The following is a 14,309-nucleotide window of genomic DNA, read 5'->3' on the forward strand; positions in this document are numbered from 1 at the left end:
AGTAAATACAGTCTCCCTGCCAGATTGCTGTGAAGGTTTCCTTGTTAATGTTATAAATACACAACATCCAGCACCAGCATCGAAGATATCCAAGCTGGTATATATCTCAGTGTCATTTCAACAGCCACAAAAAAAAGTAGTGATAAACTCATCATGATGCTGCTAAACCGAGGAATGTTTCCAGAACAGACTTTAAAGTTACATTCACTATTTTTAATGGAAGCATTATTTTTAGAGGAAAAAACTACATGACTCCTGCATACCATCCACCTAGTAAGTAACAAATGCACGGAATACTTTGTAAATAGCTTACAAATAATTTATTTACTACAAATAAAAAACAGTACACTGTTTTCGTTGTTTCCATTTTGTGGAAAGCAGTAGGTTAGTATGAACATTGAAAACTAATATACATGCTTCTGTTTAAGATATAACAGCACAATCAGTAAAAAAGGGAAGTGAGTGCCTGGTAGCACAGGATTTAAAGATGCAAAAAATCAGTTCTCTCTCGTATCTATTAGCATTCAGCAGGGCATGAAGGCTGCAATACTGGCAGTATTTTCAAAAGGATAAGACATGCAGTAAACATGTCTTTGCAGCACACTGTTTCCTTCTGTAGTTTCATGATATCTTCTCAGAACATCCTCTCTCTTTGTGCCCTCTCAACTACATTACACGCTGCAGCTGCTTCTCAAATGTATCCTCCTTCAGTCATTTCTTGTACGTGCACATTTCTGTCCATCTTGGAATAGGTGTCAAGGCTCCAGATAAGGACATTGATGTAAAACCAAAGCAAAACAGAAGCTTATTAGATTGACTGAAATAGTACAAGCGGAAATTTTTCGTTCCCCCCAGCTTTCCATTTTTGCTTTCTGGTTTGGGCTTTCCCGACCCCCCCACTCTTCCTCCTCTGGGAACTTGATACGAGCTGGTGCCAAAAAGGGGAGGAAGCTGTAGGTAGTGGAAGACATAGGCAGGGCAGAAAATGAAAAGGCTAGCAAAACCAGTTATAATGGTGGATGCTTGTAGTTTTGGCCACGCTTACTTTTTAAGGCAATAAAGAGTTCAAAAGGAACTCGAGCCAGGATATGGATGACAGTCAAGCTACTCCAGAGGTAGCACCTAGGCCCAAAAGGCCCATGCCTCGGGTCGTGACCACCCCAGCAAAGAAGAAAAGGAGAGTTATAGTCGTTGGGGACTCCCTTCTGAAGGGTACAGAGGGCCCAACATGCAGGGCAGACCCTCCTCTCAGAGGAGTCTGCTGCCTCCTCGGGGCCCATGTCAAGGACATCGCTAGGAAACTCCCCAGCCTGGTACAGCCCTCTGACTATTACCCACTGCTGCTCCTCCCTGTGGGTGGGGATGAAGCAGAGACACGTACTACAAAAGTGATCAAAAGGGACTTCAGGCTCTTAGGACAGTCACTGAAGGATTCGGGGGCGCAAGTAATATTCTCCTCCCTCCTTCCAGTTAAAGGCAGCAATGTTGGGTGGAACAGGCGGACGCAGTCCATAAATGCCTGGCTCCGTGGCTGGTGTCAACGCCACAACTTTGGGTTCTTTGACAACAGGGCAGCCTACACGGCACCAGGCCAGATGAACCCCGATGGGATTCATCTCTCTCAAAGGGGGAAGAGGATCTTTGCCCAGAAACTAGCGGGGCTCATTGACAGAGCTTTAAACTAGGCTCAAAGAGGGAGGGGGATAACATCAGGCTTGCCTGCAGCATGTTGTGGGATGATGTGCCCAGGTTGGAGGGACGGGGCGCTGGCGAGGGCCCTCAGCCTACTGCTCAGAGACGTGCTGGATGCACTACAGCATGCTTGAAGCCTAGAGGAGATGAGCCGGGGGCTCCGGATGCAACAGGAACCAATGGGGTAACACTGGGAAGATACATCAAAAGAATTCCAGCCACCCCAGCCAATAAGTCAACCTCAATGGGGGCACAACTGAAATGCCTCTATGCGAACGCACGGAGCATGGAGAATAAACAAGGGGAGCTGGAGACATGTGTGTGCCTGCAAGGCTATGACCTTATTGGCATTGCGGAGATGTGGTGGGATAGCTCCTATGACTAGAGTGCTGGGATGGAAGGGTACAGGCTCTTCAGGAAGGACAGGCAGGGCAGGTGAGGAGGGGGTGTTGCCCTCTATGTCAATGACCAGCTGGAGTGCATGGAGCTCCACCTGGGGATGGATGAGGAGCCCACCGAGAGCCTATGGGTCAGGATTAAAGGGAACACTGGGGCAGGGGACATCATAGTGGGGGTCTGCTACAGGCCACCTGACCAGGGGGACCCAGCAGATGAAGCCCTCTATAGGCACATAGGAGCAGCCTCACGCTCACAAGCCCTCGTCCTTATGGAGGAATTCAGCCACCCTGACATCTGCTGGAGGGACAACGCAGCTGAGCGCAAGCAATCCAGGAAGTTCCTGGAATGTGTCAATGACAACTTTCTCCTCCAAGTGACAGAGGAGCCCACGAGGAGAGGTGCCATGCTGGACCTTATTCTCACCAATAAGGAGGGCCTGGTAGGGGATGTCAAGCTCAAGGGCAGCCTTGGCTGCAGTGACCATGAAATGGTGGAATTCAGAATCCTCAGGGCAGCGAGGAGGGCACACACAGCAAGCTCACTAGCCTGGACTTCAGGAGAGCAAACTTTAGCCTCTTCAGGGATCTGCTTGGTAGCATACCATGGGACAAAGCCCTGGAAGGAAGAGGGGCCCAAGACAGCTGGCTAATATTCAAGGGTCACCTCCTCCAAGCTCAGGAGCGACACATCCCAACAAAGAGGAAGTCAAGCAAAACCACCAAGAGGCCTCTGTGGATGAACAAAGAGCTCCTGGGCAAAGTCAAACAAAAAAAGGAAGCCTACAGAGGGTGGAAGCAAGGGCAGATAGCCTGGGAAAAATACAGAGAAACTGTCCGAGCAGCCAGGGAGCAGGTTAGGAAAGCCAAAGCCCTGATAGAAATTAGTCTGGCCAGGGATGTCAAGGACAACAAGAAAAGCTTCTATAGGTATGTTAGTGATAAAAGAAGGACGAGGGAAAATGTGGGTCCCCTCCAGAATGAAACAGGTGACCTGGTTACCCAGGATGTGGAGAAGGCTGAGGTACTCAACAACGTCTTTGCCTCAGTCTTCACTGGCAAATGCTTGAGCCACACTGCCCAGGTCACAGAAGGCAGGGACTGGGAGAATGCAGAACCGCCCACTGTAGGAGAAGATCAGGTCTGAGAATATCTAAGGAACCTGAAGCTGCACAGGTCCATGGGACCTGATGAGTTGCATCTGCGGGCCTTGAGGGAACTGGCGGATGAAGCGGCCAGGCCACTCGCCATCATATTTGAGAAGTCCCGGCAGTCCGGCGAAGTTCCTACCGACTGGAAGAGGGGGAACATAAGCCCCATTTTTAAGAAGGGTAAAAAGGAAGACCCAGGGACCTACAGGCCAGTCAGTCTCACCTCTGTGCCTGGCAACATTATGGAGCAGACCCTCCTGGAGACTGTGCTCAGGCACATGGAAAATAAGGAGGTGATTGGTGACAGCCAACACGGCTTTGCTAAGGGCAAATCGTGCCTGACAGACTTGGTGGCCTTCTCTGATGGGGTGACAGCGTCGATGGATAAGGGAAGGGCAGCTGACGTCATCTACCTGGACTTGTGCAAGGCATTTGACACTGTCCCACATGACATCCTTGTCTCTAAATTGGAGAGACATGGATTCGATAGATGGACCATGTGGTGGATAAGGAACTGGCTGGATGGTCACACTCAAAGAGTTGTGGCCAACGGCTCAACGTCCAAGTGGAGAATGGTGACAAGTGGCGTCCCTCAGGGGTCGGTACTGGGACCGGCAGCGTTCAACATCTTTGTCAGCGACATGGACGGTGGGATCGAGTGCACCCTCAGCAAGTTTGCCGACGACACCAAGCTGTGTGGTGTGGTCGACACGCTGGAGGGAAGGGATGCCATCCAGAGGGACCTTGGCAGGCTGGAGAGGTGGGCCCGTGCAAACCGCATGAAGTTCAACAAGGCCAAGGGCAAGGTCCTGCACATGGGTCAGGGCAATCCCAAGCACAGCTATAGGCTGGGCAAGGAATGGATTGAAAGCAGCCCCGAGGAGAAGGACTTGCAGGTATTGATTGATGAGAAGCTCAGCATGAGCCGGCAGTGTGCGCTTGCAGCCCAGAAAGCCAACTGTGTCCTGGGCTGCATCAAAAGAGGTGTGACCAGCAGGTCGAGGGAGGTGATCCTGCCCCTCTGCTCTTGGGAGACCCCACCCAGAGTACGGCATCCAGCTCTGGGGGTTCCAGTACAAGAGAGACATGGAGCTGTTGGAGCGAGTCCAGAGGAGGGCCACGAAGCTGATCAGAGGGCTGGAGCACCTCTCCTACGAGGACAGGCTGAGAGAGTTGGGATTGCTCAGCCTGGAGAAGAGAAGGCTCTGAGGAGACCTAATTGCAGCTTACCAGTACCTGAAGGGGGCCTACAGGAAAGCTGGAGAGGGACTGTTTATCAGGGAGTGTAGTGACAGGACAAGAGGTAATGGGTTTAATCTGAAGCAGGGTTGATTTAGATTAGATGTTAGAACGAAATTCTTTACTGTGAGAGTGGTGAGGCACTGGAACAGGTTGCCCAGAGAGGCTGTGGATGCCCCATCCCTGGAAGTGTTTAAGACCCGGTTGGATGAGGCTTTGGGCAACGTGGTCTAGTGGAGGATGTCCCTGCCCAAGGCAGGGGGGTTGGAACTAGATGATCTTTACAGTCCCTTCCAACCCAAACCATTCTATCGTTCTATGAATGAAGAGCTGCAGAGGGCTGTAGGACAGCCCACTTTAGATGAGCCCCTTCATTTAAAGGAAACAATAAATGGCTTGAAAATGGCACAGAAAGACACATTACCATGATGGCAGAAACAATGCTCCTAGAATCTCACTGCCATATCTGTAGTTCTTACTAGACAGTTTCTAAAGACTATCTTACAGAATCTAAACAGATGTTAAAAGACATTCAAACCAAACCAATCAATCTCATGGGCTCTTCTAAGCCTGTATTGCTCTTCTAAGCCTGTAATACTCAAGCCAGAATTTGGAGGAAGTACAATACTAGCTTCTTGCAAATGGAGTGCTTGGTGCTTTTGACTGTAACCAATATACTTACCTGAAAATCTGCCTAAACAGAAAGAAAGAAAAAAAAAAAATTTCAATCCAATATACTATCTCCAGTAAAGCCCTGTATCAATCCTTCCTTACTAAAACTACTGTTTTGATTTGTACCTCATGACTTCTCCTAAATTAAACACTACACCAGCAGCATAAGAGCTGTTTTTAGTGGCAAGCTCAGTGCCCAAGTTTGCCCTGTTTTCTGCCTAAATGTTGTCAGTTTTGTTCAGAACAGGCATGGGATTGTTTTCAAATAGGGTGGGAGATGCATGCCAGAGAAGAACTTCTTAGAGGAGAAAGGACTATTCTACTTACCAGTGTTTCTGTTGCTTTCATTACTGTATTCTTCCAAAAATCCTTGTCATTGTTGCTGATTTTGCACAGTGTAGGGCACTGACAGTAGTTTTGTAAACTACTTCTTGTTCCCCATTGTCCTGTTCTTCACTAAGGCCTTGGGAGTTTCTTGTTTACGGTTCACAGAAAGAGAGTACTACAGTAACACTTCTATGGGAGACTCAATCAAGGTCTTCACAGAAAGAGAAAAGTTATCATTTCCACATATCTTGTTTGGGGATGTCAAGCAGCAGTAGGCTTGCTTTCTCAGCACTGCTTGACAACCCTCTTATAGCTATTTTATCACTGAACCTCTTCAGTATCTTCAGACAACTCTTGTTCTACTGTTGCTTATGGCTGGATTTATACTGTTTCTTCTCCCCTAGATAAGAAGGTCCACTGTTTGTCTTTCCCAGGAGAACATGGCTTTGAAACATCCATCTCTGAAGAAAGCCACAATCCAAATACACGTACATGGACTGGCAGAAACTAACACCTTTTCAACAAACTTCCCTGACAGCTTGATTTTAGAATATGAAATTGTGTTTGCAGATCACTGCTAATCCTTGTGAGATGCTGCATCAACAAGTGAGAGGAGCAATGAGGTGTCCATATTATTCAAGTAATGAAATGGCCCATGTACACGGTACCTCTTTGCAAACAAGTCTTGAACTCTTACAACCTTGGCTTACAATCAACATGTGCATGAGTGCACGCAAACTTGAACTAGCAAAAAAAAAATCAAGATTTGCAAACAACGTTCTAGTTTAGAATAGGCTAAAACCTCTGAGCAAAACTCCAGTTAGGCTTGCTTAGCAAACAACTGAAATTCCACTCTCTACATGGAAAGATACATTCTAGCACCATCAGCTTTAAAGATTGTGTTAAGCCTTAGCTACTTCTTCCTACCGCAAGCTCCTAACAAAATACAGTTGACGCAAAAACATAACTACCTTTGCCCTGTCTGAACTATGAGCAAGCACTGAATGATCCAAACACTATGATTCTGTACAGATAAAGCCAACATCCCCCAAAGAACAGCATGCTAACACCTTTTATCTCAGCAGTAGTAGCTTCTCTTCAGAGCACAACTTAAATCAACAACAGTGGTCACTTTAAATAACTGTTTTACAAGAATGTTCATTTTACCTGAATCAGGTTAATATAGCAAGATTGACTCTAATGAAAGGGTCAGGTGCCTCTACAAACAGAGAAGTTGAAAACCATGAATAGGAACCATAACATTCTTTCATAAGAAATACTTTTGGAAAATGCAATGATTTTATCAGCTGTGTTAACACTTACCAAGTATAGGGTTATACAAGCTGGTCTCCTTACAGATGTTTGGGAAAATAGAAGGTAAATAGTATTTCTTAAAATTTGAGAATAAAAATGAAAATCCCTTTTCCTGGTTTTCCTTGTTCTTCCATTCTAAACTCTTAACCTTAAAAAAAGAAGTTAGATAAAGTAAACATCTAGAAGACAGAGATGACTGATGAAACATCTTCTTTCTAAGTTATTTCTTTGGAACAGAATCACATGCATTTTAATAAACACTTTTAGAAAAAGAAGCAACAGAAACTAGCTAGGAAATGTCAAAGAAACAAAGACTGTTCTCTTCCAAAACGCTGCTTCAAAATGAACTTGAACACATCAAATACTGAAACCAATAGAAATATGCCTGCTTTTATGGTCATCTTGCCAAGTCAGGGAGTAAACCCAAACTGATTGTTTTTTAATAAAACTAGTTTTATATTTCAAAATGTTTTATAAGAAAAGGACAACTATCCATGTTACTTTGAACATTTGTTTTGACAATTTCTTTTAACACATTTAGACTAACAAGTGTCCATATATTCATCATAATAGGTACTTGGATTCATTTGTGCGGTTGGCAATATGAAACAAATCTGTTAACAACAAGCAGCAGAAGATACAACTTTGAAGTTGAATTACACAAATCTACTTTCATTGATCAATGAGTGCTAAGTCTTCCCCATTATGAAATGTTTTCCTACCAAAATACGTAAGTTCTCCATAATAACAAACCCAACATGCAGTTTCCATCTCTGTTGTGGAGAATCCATCTGCCTGCAGAGCTGGGCAACCTGCCAAGTCTATCATAAATAAAATCGAGGAAGCTTTGCCTTTTCCTCCTCCCTCCATTTTTTTTTTCTTTTTTTTTCTTTTTTTTTTTTTTTCTTCTCCCCCCCCCTCCTTATTCAAAGCCCACAGTTCTATTATGATCTATTTTCAGGGCAATGGGCCTTTAGTATGGAATATACATACATATGTAATTCATTCCCAATATAATTCAATAGAATGGGTGACTAATATGCAGAAATTAGTGACACAAAGTCCTTTAGCAGATCTTAATATCAAAGAAGTAACTATTCAGCTTGAAATTATCAGTGCCTCTAAAGCTTCAGGAAAAGACTTTAGCATTCACATAGTGAACAAATTCTATGACAGCTGTCTCAATGACTTATCTAAATTTAAATATAATACTACCAATTTATTACAGAGAGAGCAGTTGTCTTCAATAATGTAAGGGGTATTTTTATTCAAAGTGAACAGTCATCATTAAGCTTACCCTACAAATCACAAGATGACCTCTATTCAAAGTGGAAGATGCTGGAACTAACAAAAAGAGGTTGCAAATTATTCCAGCACTGCAAGTTCACAGTAAGATAGATAAAGGGAAGCCACGAAATGTTTCGTTTCAACATTGGCCATATTTGTGCACTGTCCATCTTTTCTAGCACACCCTGCAAAAGTCTGAAGAAAAACTTATGGCTAGATACCCAATTGGGTTCTGCTGGACAAGTCTGACCCAGAAGGCAGTACCTTGGAACACCTACAGTATGTCATGCACTCAAGCAGTTTGCTGGGCATATGACAGCAGAGCAGGCTCCAAAGCAGCATGTGCTAACTGGCCAGCAAATCAATTGCAGAAAATACAATAGCTAGGCCACAGTTTTTGATAGGAGCTCTTCCCATACCCTGTCCTAGGCATTTCAAGTACTGGCTGAGATCACGGAAACGTCAAAAGTACAAAGGGAAGGACACAGTGTGCGCCCGAGTTGCACACCGTGGACTAGATACTCATTCACGTCTTCATTTTCTATGCACAGTTCAGCTCCATAATCTCCCTTTTAAGGTAGCTTGGGATCTGTAAGATCTTATTACCTGGAGTTCACATAGCAACACCACTAAGTGAGTGTAATCTCAGCAGTGCAGCTACTTTCAAGGAGAATCTAACTAATAAGCTTTGTCAGATCTGAAGTATTCTGAATACGTACTGTTTCCCATTGCTTCTCTTTTGAAGAGGTTCACTTGCTCAGCTGTAGCAGTAAACCCAAATTTTCTCTGTGCAGTGTACTGTACTATGCCTGAGCTTACAAGTCTCCTAAAATTAAAGTCCCAGAAAGTACAGTTAAGATACCAACAGGAGTCATGGCGCTTTCCCTGCAAGATCTGGATAGTAAACATCTTGTTGAGCAGGAAAAAAAAAAAAGGAAAAAAAGAAAAAAAAAGGAAAGAAAAAAAAGGAAACACACACCAAACAAAAAAAACCCACAAGCTCTTGCTAGAAAGCCATAATCTCTGTGTCACACTGTAAACACCCTGAAGCATTTCCACTAACCAGGAGTAGCTCAGTGCATTTCTATTAATGAATGGACGGGCTGTATGGTTAATCTACTGCAACAGCAGAAGTTCCAGAAAGATAGCTGGAGGAAAAGTATGACCCTAAGTGCAGACACTGGCAGTCCCAGTCTTACAAAACCTTCAGCCTGACATCCTATTTCTGTTTGGTTTTGCCAGCTAGCCCAAGTATAAACCTAGGAAAAAGGCCAGCAAAAATTTGGGACTCGTTAAAAGCTCATATCACAAAAATCCAATGCCTTCAGTTCGAAGCTTCCCCTCAGTCTGAAAAGCAAAGTCCCTGACCACCACAAAACCCACATCATAAGAGAGAGCCCAGTTGATCCTTCTGCTGCTTGAATGCAACAGGGTGGGGAGAGGGAGGTGAAAATGGGATGGGAGCTGGAATCAGCACTGCTGAAAATGACTGACAAGTCTTGTTTTTTCTCCATGCTGCAATCTGATGCAAGACCCTGTGGTAACAGACCTATGAATTTTCACACAGAAGACAAGTGAAAATTTTCTAGGAGAATTTGCTCTTTACAAAGGACACCTGAGGGAGGGGCAAGGGGGAGGAATCTTTAAAACATTTTCATATACATTTGCAGTGTTACTAGTAAATGTCTTCTTGTAATAGACAAACAGGTGTTCATTGTTTCATACTTGTTTGCTTGAAAACTACAGAACATACCTGAATTACTATGTATTTCAAAAGCGCTTCTAAGAAATAGCTTGTTAAATCTTCTTGTCCTTTATCTCCTGATTGTGGAGGAACAAGTGGAGTGATTTCCTCTATAGTCACTTGAGCTATTTAAAATAAAGAAACAAAGTAGTACATCTCATATTTAGACCACTTCTCATACATAAATATCTACTAAGTTATGAAAGTAGAAATGTACTGGGGTAAGCAGAGACAGTTACAGGCAAAACAAACCACCCATACATTAATGAAAATTAGGAAATTTTAGCTAATAAACCACCATAGAACTAATTTCTTACAAATATAAAACCAGCAGATAACTAAGTTCTCCCTACTTGCCAAGGCCAAATTTTTCCAAAAGGTGTAATCCATTTCTTTTGGAATTTATGCAAACAATAGCGTAACATTTGTATTGCACAAATGACAAATCTTTATTTACATCTCTCACAATTTTCTTCATTTAGCAGTTGATCCATTACATTTGTGATAAGTTTTACTAGCTCTATCCTTCCTTTGCCTCTACAGTGAAGCTAGTCAGAGTTTATTTTTCTCTTGTTCCTGTAGACGTTCGCATTTCGCTCTTTGCACTCTGCATTTCTATGCTGCCTACATCCCCTTTAGATGTGTTCCTCCTTTCCTGCTGTAGAGACAGAACACAAGATAACTCCAAAACAGGGCATAAAGTATATAGCAAACTTCTGCAGAGCTACCCTGCCACAAAATTCACCTGCTAAGTTTCAGTAAATTTAATTACCAGTCAAGACGACACTGCTTGCTTCTACAAGCAATGCTTGTGTCAGCTCTACAACATTGGGTGGAGGTGGAAAAAAGGTAACAGCACTTAACGTTCAGAGGAAAAAGTGGTTAGCTTCTTATTCACATTTACGTGAATGCACAGTTTGCCCTTATGACCCCATCCAATTGCAATTCATTAATAAATGAGCTTAAAATCCTACTAACAGGAATAAATTGAGTTAAGAGGCAAGAGGCTCCCCAAAGTAACCAGTATCTGATACTTAGTGCTCGAGTGAACAAAGGAAAAATGGTCATAATATTAATCTAAAGAGAAAAGTCTTGCTCTATTGATTAAAGATAATGATCTTCACATTAAAAAAAAAAAATCTAGAAAGTATAAAAAGCTTATCTCAGAATGCTCAAGCCTTTCCAGTGATGGAGACCTTTTCTGACCTCAGGTTTCGCAATTTACAAGGTCCAATTCTTTTGGAAGATTCTGAGCCACAGGAGTACCACAGCTTTAATTGTCTGGTCACAGACGCAGCAGTAAAATCAACCATTTGGCTTTACATGCTGCCCTAACAATCTCTCATTCTCTTGAAGGCCATACCAGAAACTGCTTTGCATAGCTTGGTCCCTAGAGTATGGCCAGAGTCAGTGCAAATGTTCAACATAAGCGGAATCCACCTGTGCAAGTTTGCAGTAGATGCAGCATCTGCTTGCAATTCTTAAGAACTACATAAAATTGGTCAGTTTATTCTCACCCGCTACATGTTAAGCTACTATAGCCAACTTAAAAAAAAACAAAAACAAAACCAAAAAACAAACCACACCACAAAACCAAAAAAACCCTGAACAACAACAACAAAGACCAAGTTACTATTGGAAGAAGACCTGACAGGCTGCCAAGAAACTCATTAACAGCTCCATAATTTCCCTGGGTACATATGTATGTTGGTTCTTTGCTACTTCAACTTGCCTTTGCTGTGCTGAGAATTGAATTAGGTAGAGAATTGAGTAATATTACCAAATTACTTACTTTCTTGAACATTAAGTGGAGGGTTAATGAGATTATCTAGTGTTCGGGGGCCATATTCAGACTGTGGCGATGAAAATCCAGGAATCAAGCAAGAAAACATCCATAATTGTTCTTTACTACAGTTATTTTGAAGTGCTTGCAGCCACAAAAGAAAGAGACGCACACCCTCTCGCCGTATCTTAAAGGAAAAAAGATGGAACAAATTAACTTGTCCCAGAACATACAAAAGCATTTCCATTTGTCCTGGAAGGAGAAGTAGAGTGGTAGAAAAGATGAGAATAGACAGACAGCACGACCACTGGTTATTAGCAGTGCCAAGCTAGCACATCTGCTACTCCTGCTGAAATGCAAGGTCAACCCTGGCACCTTCACTGCTCTTTGCCTCACAGAATCTCTTTCACAGGATTTTCTCTGAAGGAAGAGGAAGAAAACACGTCTAGTCACTTGTTTGACTACAGCGCTGCAAGATGCCATGTAAATTTTTCAGAAAATACAAAGATCGACCTAACATTTCTAAATGTGTTTGTGAATTATAACAACAGAGTGAGCTTTTTGTGGCAGAAGGAGCCATTCTACCCTCTTCCATTTCCTCTTCGAGAAAGGTGATGGAGTCCTAGAGCAGTCCCCTCCTGACTGTTAAACTGGAGAATTTCAGCACCAGCAAAGCCTGCAGGTGGTTTACAGAGGAGTAGCACGGTTGTTTGCTGCAGTACCAAAAATACACGTTACACTTGGGTGGCTTTTGTCCCATGGTAAACCATTATTACACTGCCCACCAATAGGTCTCTTTGGCATAGATAATCTTCCACTTCCAAGACAGCCTGAACCCCGAAACCACAGCCTGAGCCACAAAACCAGTTTCCTTGCCCCTAACAATGATGGTTAAGGGTTACTTCTGCTTTAACGTAAAATTCTTCAAACCACTTGCACACATTCTTAACTTGGCTACACTATATAAGCACATTACTACTGCAAGTAGTTCTACCAAGGTAAAGCTGATGATTTGAAGTCATTCTTTCATGACACACAATTCATGATCTGGTTCTCATTCCTGTGCTTTTACCATCAAAATTCGCCCTTACGTTCTTAGTTGTATTTTTAAGTATTTTGGACAAAAGTAGCATGCAACTTTTTCCAATACCTTTAATGAATTTCCAGTGTGAAGAAGCTTCTTTAAAATCAACCCTAAAAAGAAGAACGAAAAAAGGGGTTTTTTTGTTGTTTTTTGTTTGTTCTTTCTTTCTTAAGATGTCAGAGTTCTCGGTCAGACTTGATAGTAACTTTTAAACAAGTCCTTGGCAATCTCCAGTTTAATCTTGGTGACCTAGATATCCTCAGGCAACTCTCTCAATGCCAGAAGGAAAAAAAAAAGATCACCTTTCATAGCTTCCTCATAACCCATAACATCTCTCCCCAAGGACTTTTTGGGATGTGTACATTAAAAGTAAATTATTCTCAAGTCATTAATGTACATAATATCAGCATTTCCCATTTACAAATACAGACTTCACCCCAATTTTGAAATTTATTACTAAAAGAGAAAAAAAATCAGGAAAAAATAATTACAAAGCAACTTTGCACCTGCCCTTGTTTTTTCTCAACCACTGAATTTCCAGATTCCCAGATTTACTTCTATCTAGTAGAACATTCATTACATTGGTGGGGGGTTTTGTGTGTTTGTTTCCTTTTCTCTTCTCTTTCCCTAGCTTGCAAATTTCAAGACCATAATCCCCGTGATGCCAGTTAAAGGTTAAGGAAACGAGTAGCACAAACTGCTAATAGCTACTAATACAAAATAAGATTTAAAAAAAAAAAAAGAAAGAAAATCAACTTACCAATACTATGAAATTGCCATCTCTGATGAATCCTTTCTGGAAGGAGTTGCAAAATTTTCTACAAAAAACAGAACCCAAGGATCTATGTTGCTATCTCAAGACCAAAGAGTGCTTTCACAAAGGCCACAGATCAGAAGCTGAAGGGTTAACTCAGAAAATTTCCACACTGCTTTCCTTGGAAGCATTACTGTCCTTTCAAGATAATCCCATTCCTATAGCTAAAGAAGCCCAAAGGCTCTGACAGACTGTCTGGCAAGTCATAGAATCATGGAATGGTTTGGGTTGGAAGGGACCTTAAAGATATCTAGTTCCAAACCCCCTGCCATGGGCAGGGACACCCTCCACTAGATCACGTTGCCCAAAGCCCCATCCAACCTGGCCTTGAACCCTTCCAGGGAGGGGGCATCCACAGCTTCTCTGGGCAACCTGTTCCAGTGCCTCACCACCCTCACAGTGAAGAATTTCTTCCTAATAGCTAATCTAAATCTACCCTCCTTCAGCTTAAGGCCATTACCCTTCATCCTATCACTACATGCTCTTGCAAACAGTCCCTCTCCAGCTTTCTTCTAGGCTCCCTTTAGGTACTGGAGGGCTGCAATAAGGTCTCCCTGGAGCCTTCTCCTCTCAGGCTGAAGAATGCCAACTCTCTCAGCCTGTCCTCAGAGGAGAGGTGCTCCAGCCCTCTGATCAACTTGGTGGCCCTCCTCTGGACTCGCTCCAAGAGGTCCATGTCTTTCCTGTGCTGAAGGTCCCAGAGCTGGCTGCAGTACTCCAGGCGGGGTCTCACGAGAGTGGAGTAGAGAGGCAGAATCACCTCCCTTGACCTGCTGGCCACGCTTCTTTTGATGTGACCCAGGATAC

General features: G+C 43.1%; 1 protein-coding gene across 9 annotated transcripts in view; it reads right to left on the reverse strand.

The window, feature by feature from the left end:
- Positions 1 to 14,309, reverse strand: part of RALGAPA1 (Ral GTPase activating protein catalytic subunit alpha 1) — a 138,770-nt gene that overhangs the window by 110,399 nt on the left and 14,062 nt on the right. For all 9 annotated transcript variants that reach the window (XM_054828255.1, XM_054828254.1, XM_054828253.1 and 6 more), the window contains exons 4-8: positions 13,449 to 13,506; positions 12,755 to 12,798; positions 11,614 to 11,791; positions 9,831 to 9,946; positions 6,800 to 6,938 (exon numbers count right to left, since the gene is read on the reverse strand). In XM_054828255.1, the coding sequence (XP_054684230.1) occupies positions 6,800 to 6,938; positions 9,831 to 9,946; positions 11,614 to 11,791; positions 12,755 to 12,798; positions 13,449 to 13,506 (535 nt within the window). The remainder of the gene's footprint in view (positions 1 to 6,799; positions 6,939 to 9,830; positions 9,947 to 11,613; positions 11,792 to 12,754; positions 12,799 to 13,448; positions 13,507 to 14,309) is intronic.

The sequence above is a fragment of the Grus americana genome, chromosome 5 (assembly GCF_028858705.1).
Source record: "Grus americana isolate bGruAme1 chromosome 5, bGruAme1.mat, whole genome shotgun sequence".
Taxonomy (NCBI): Eukaryota; Metazoa; Chordata; class Aves; order Gruiformes; family Gruidae; genus Grus; species Grus americana.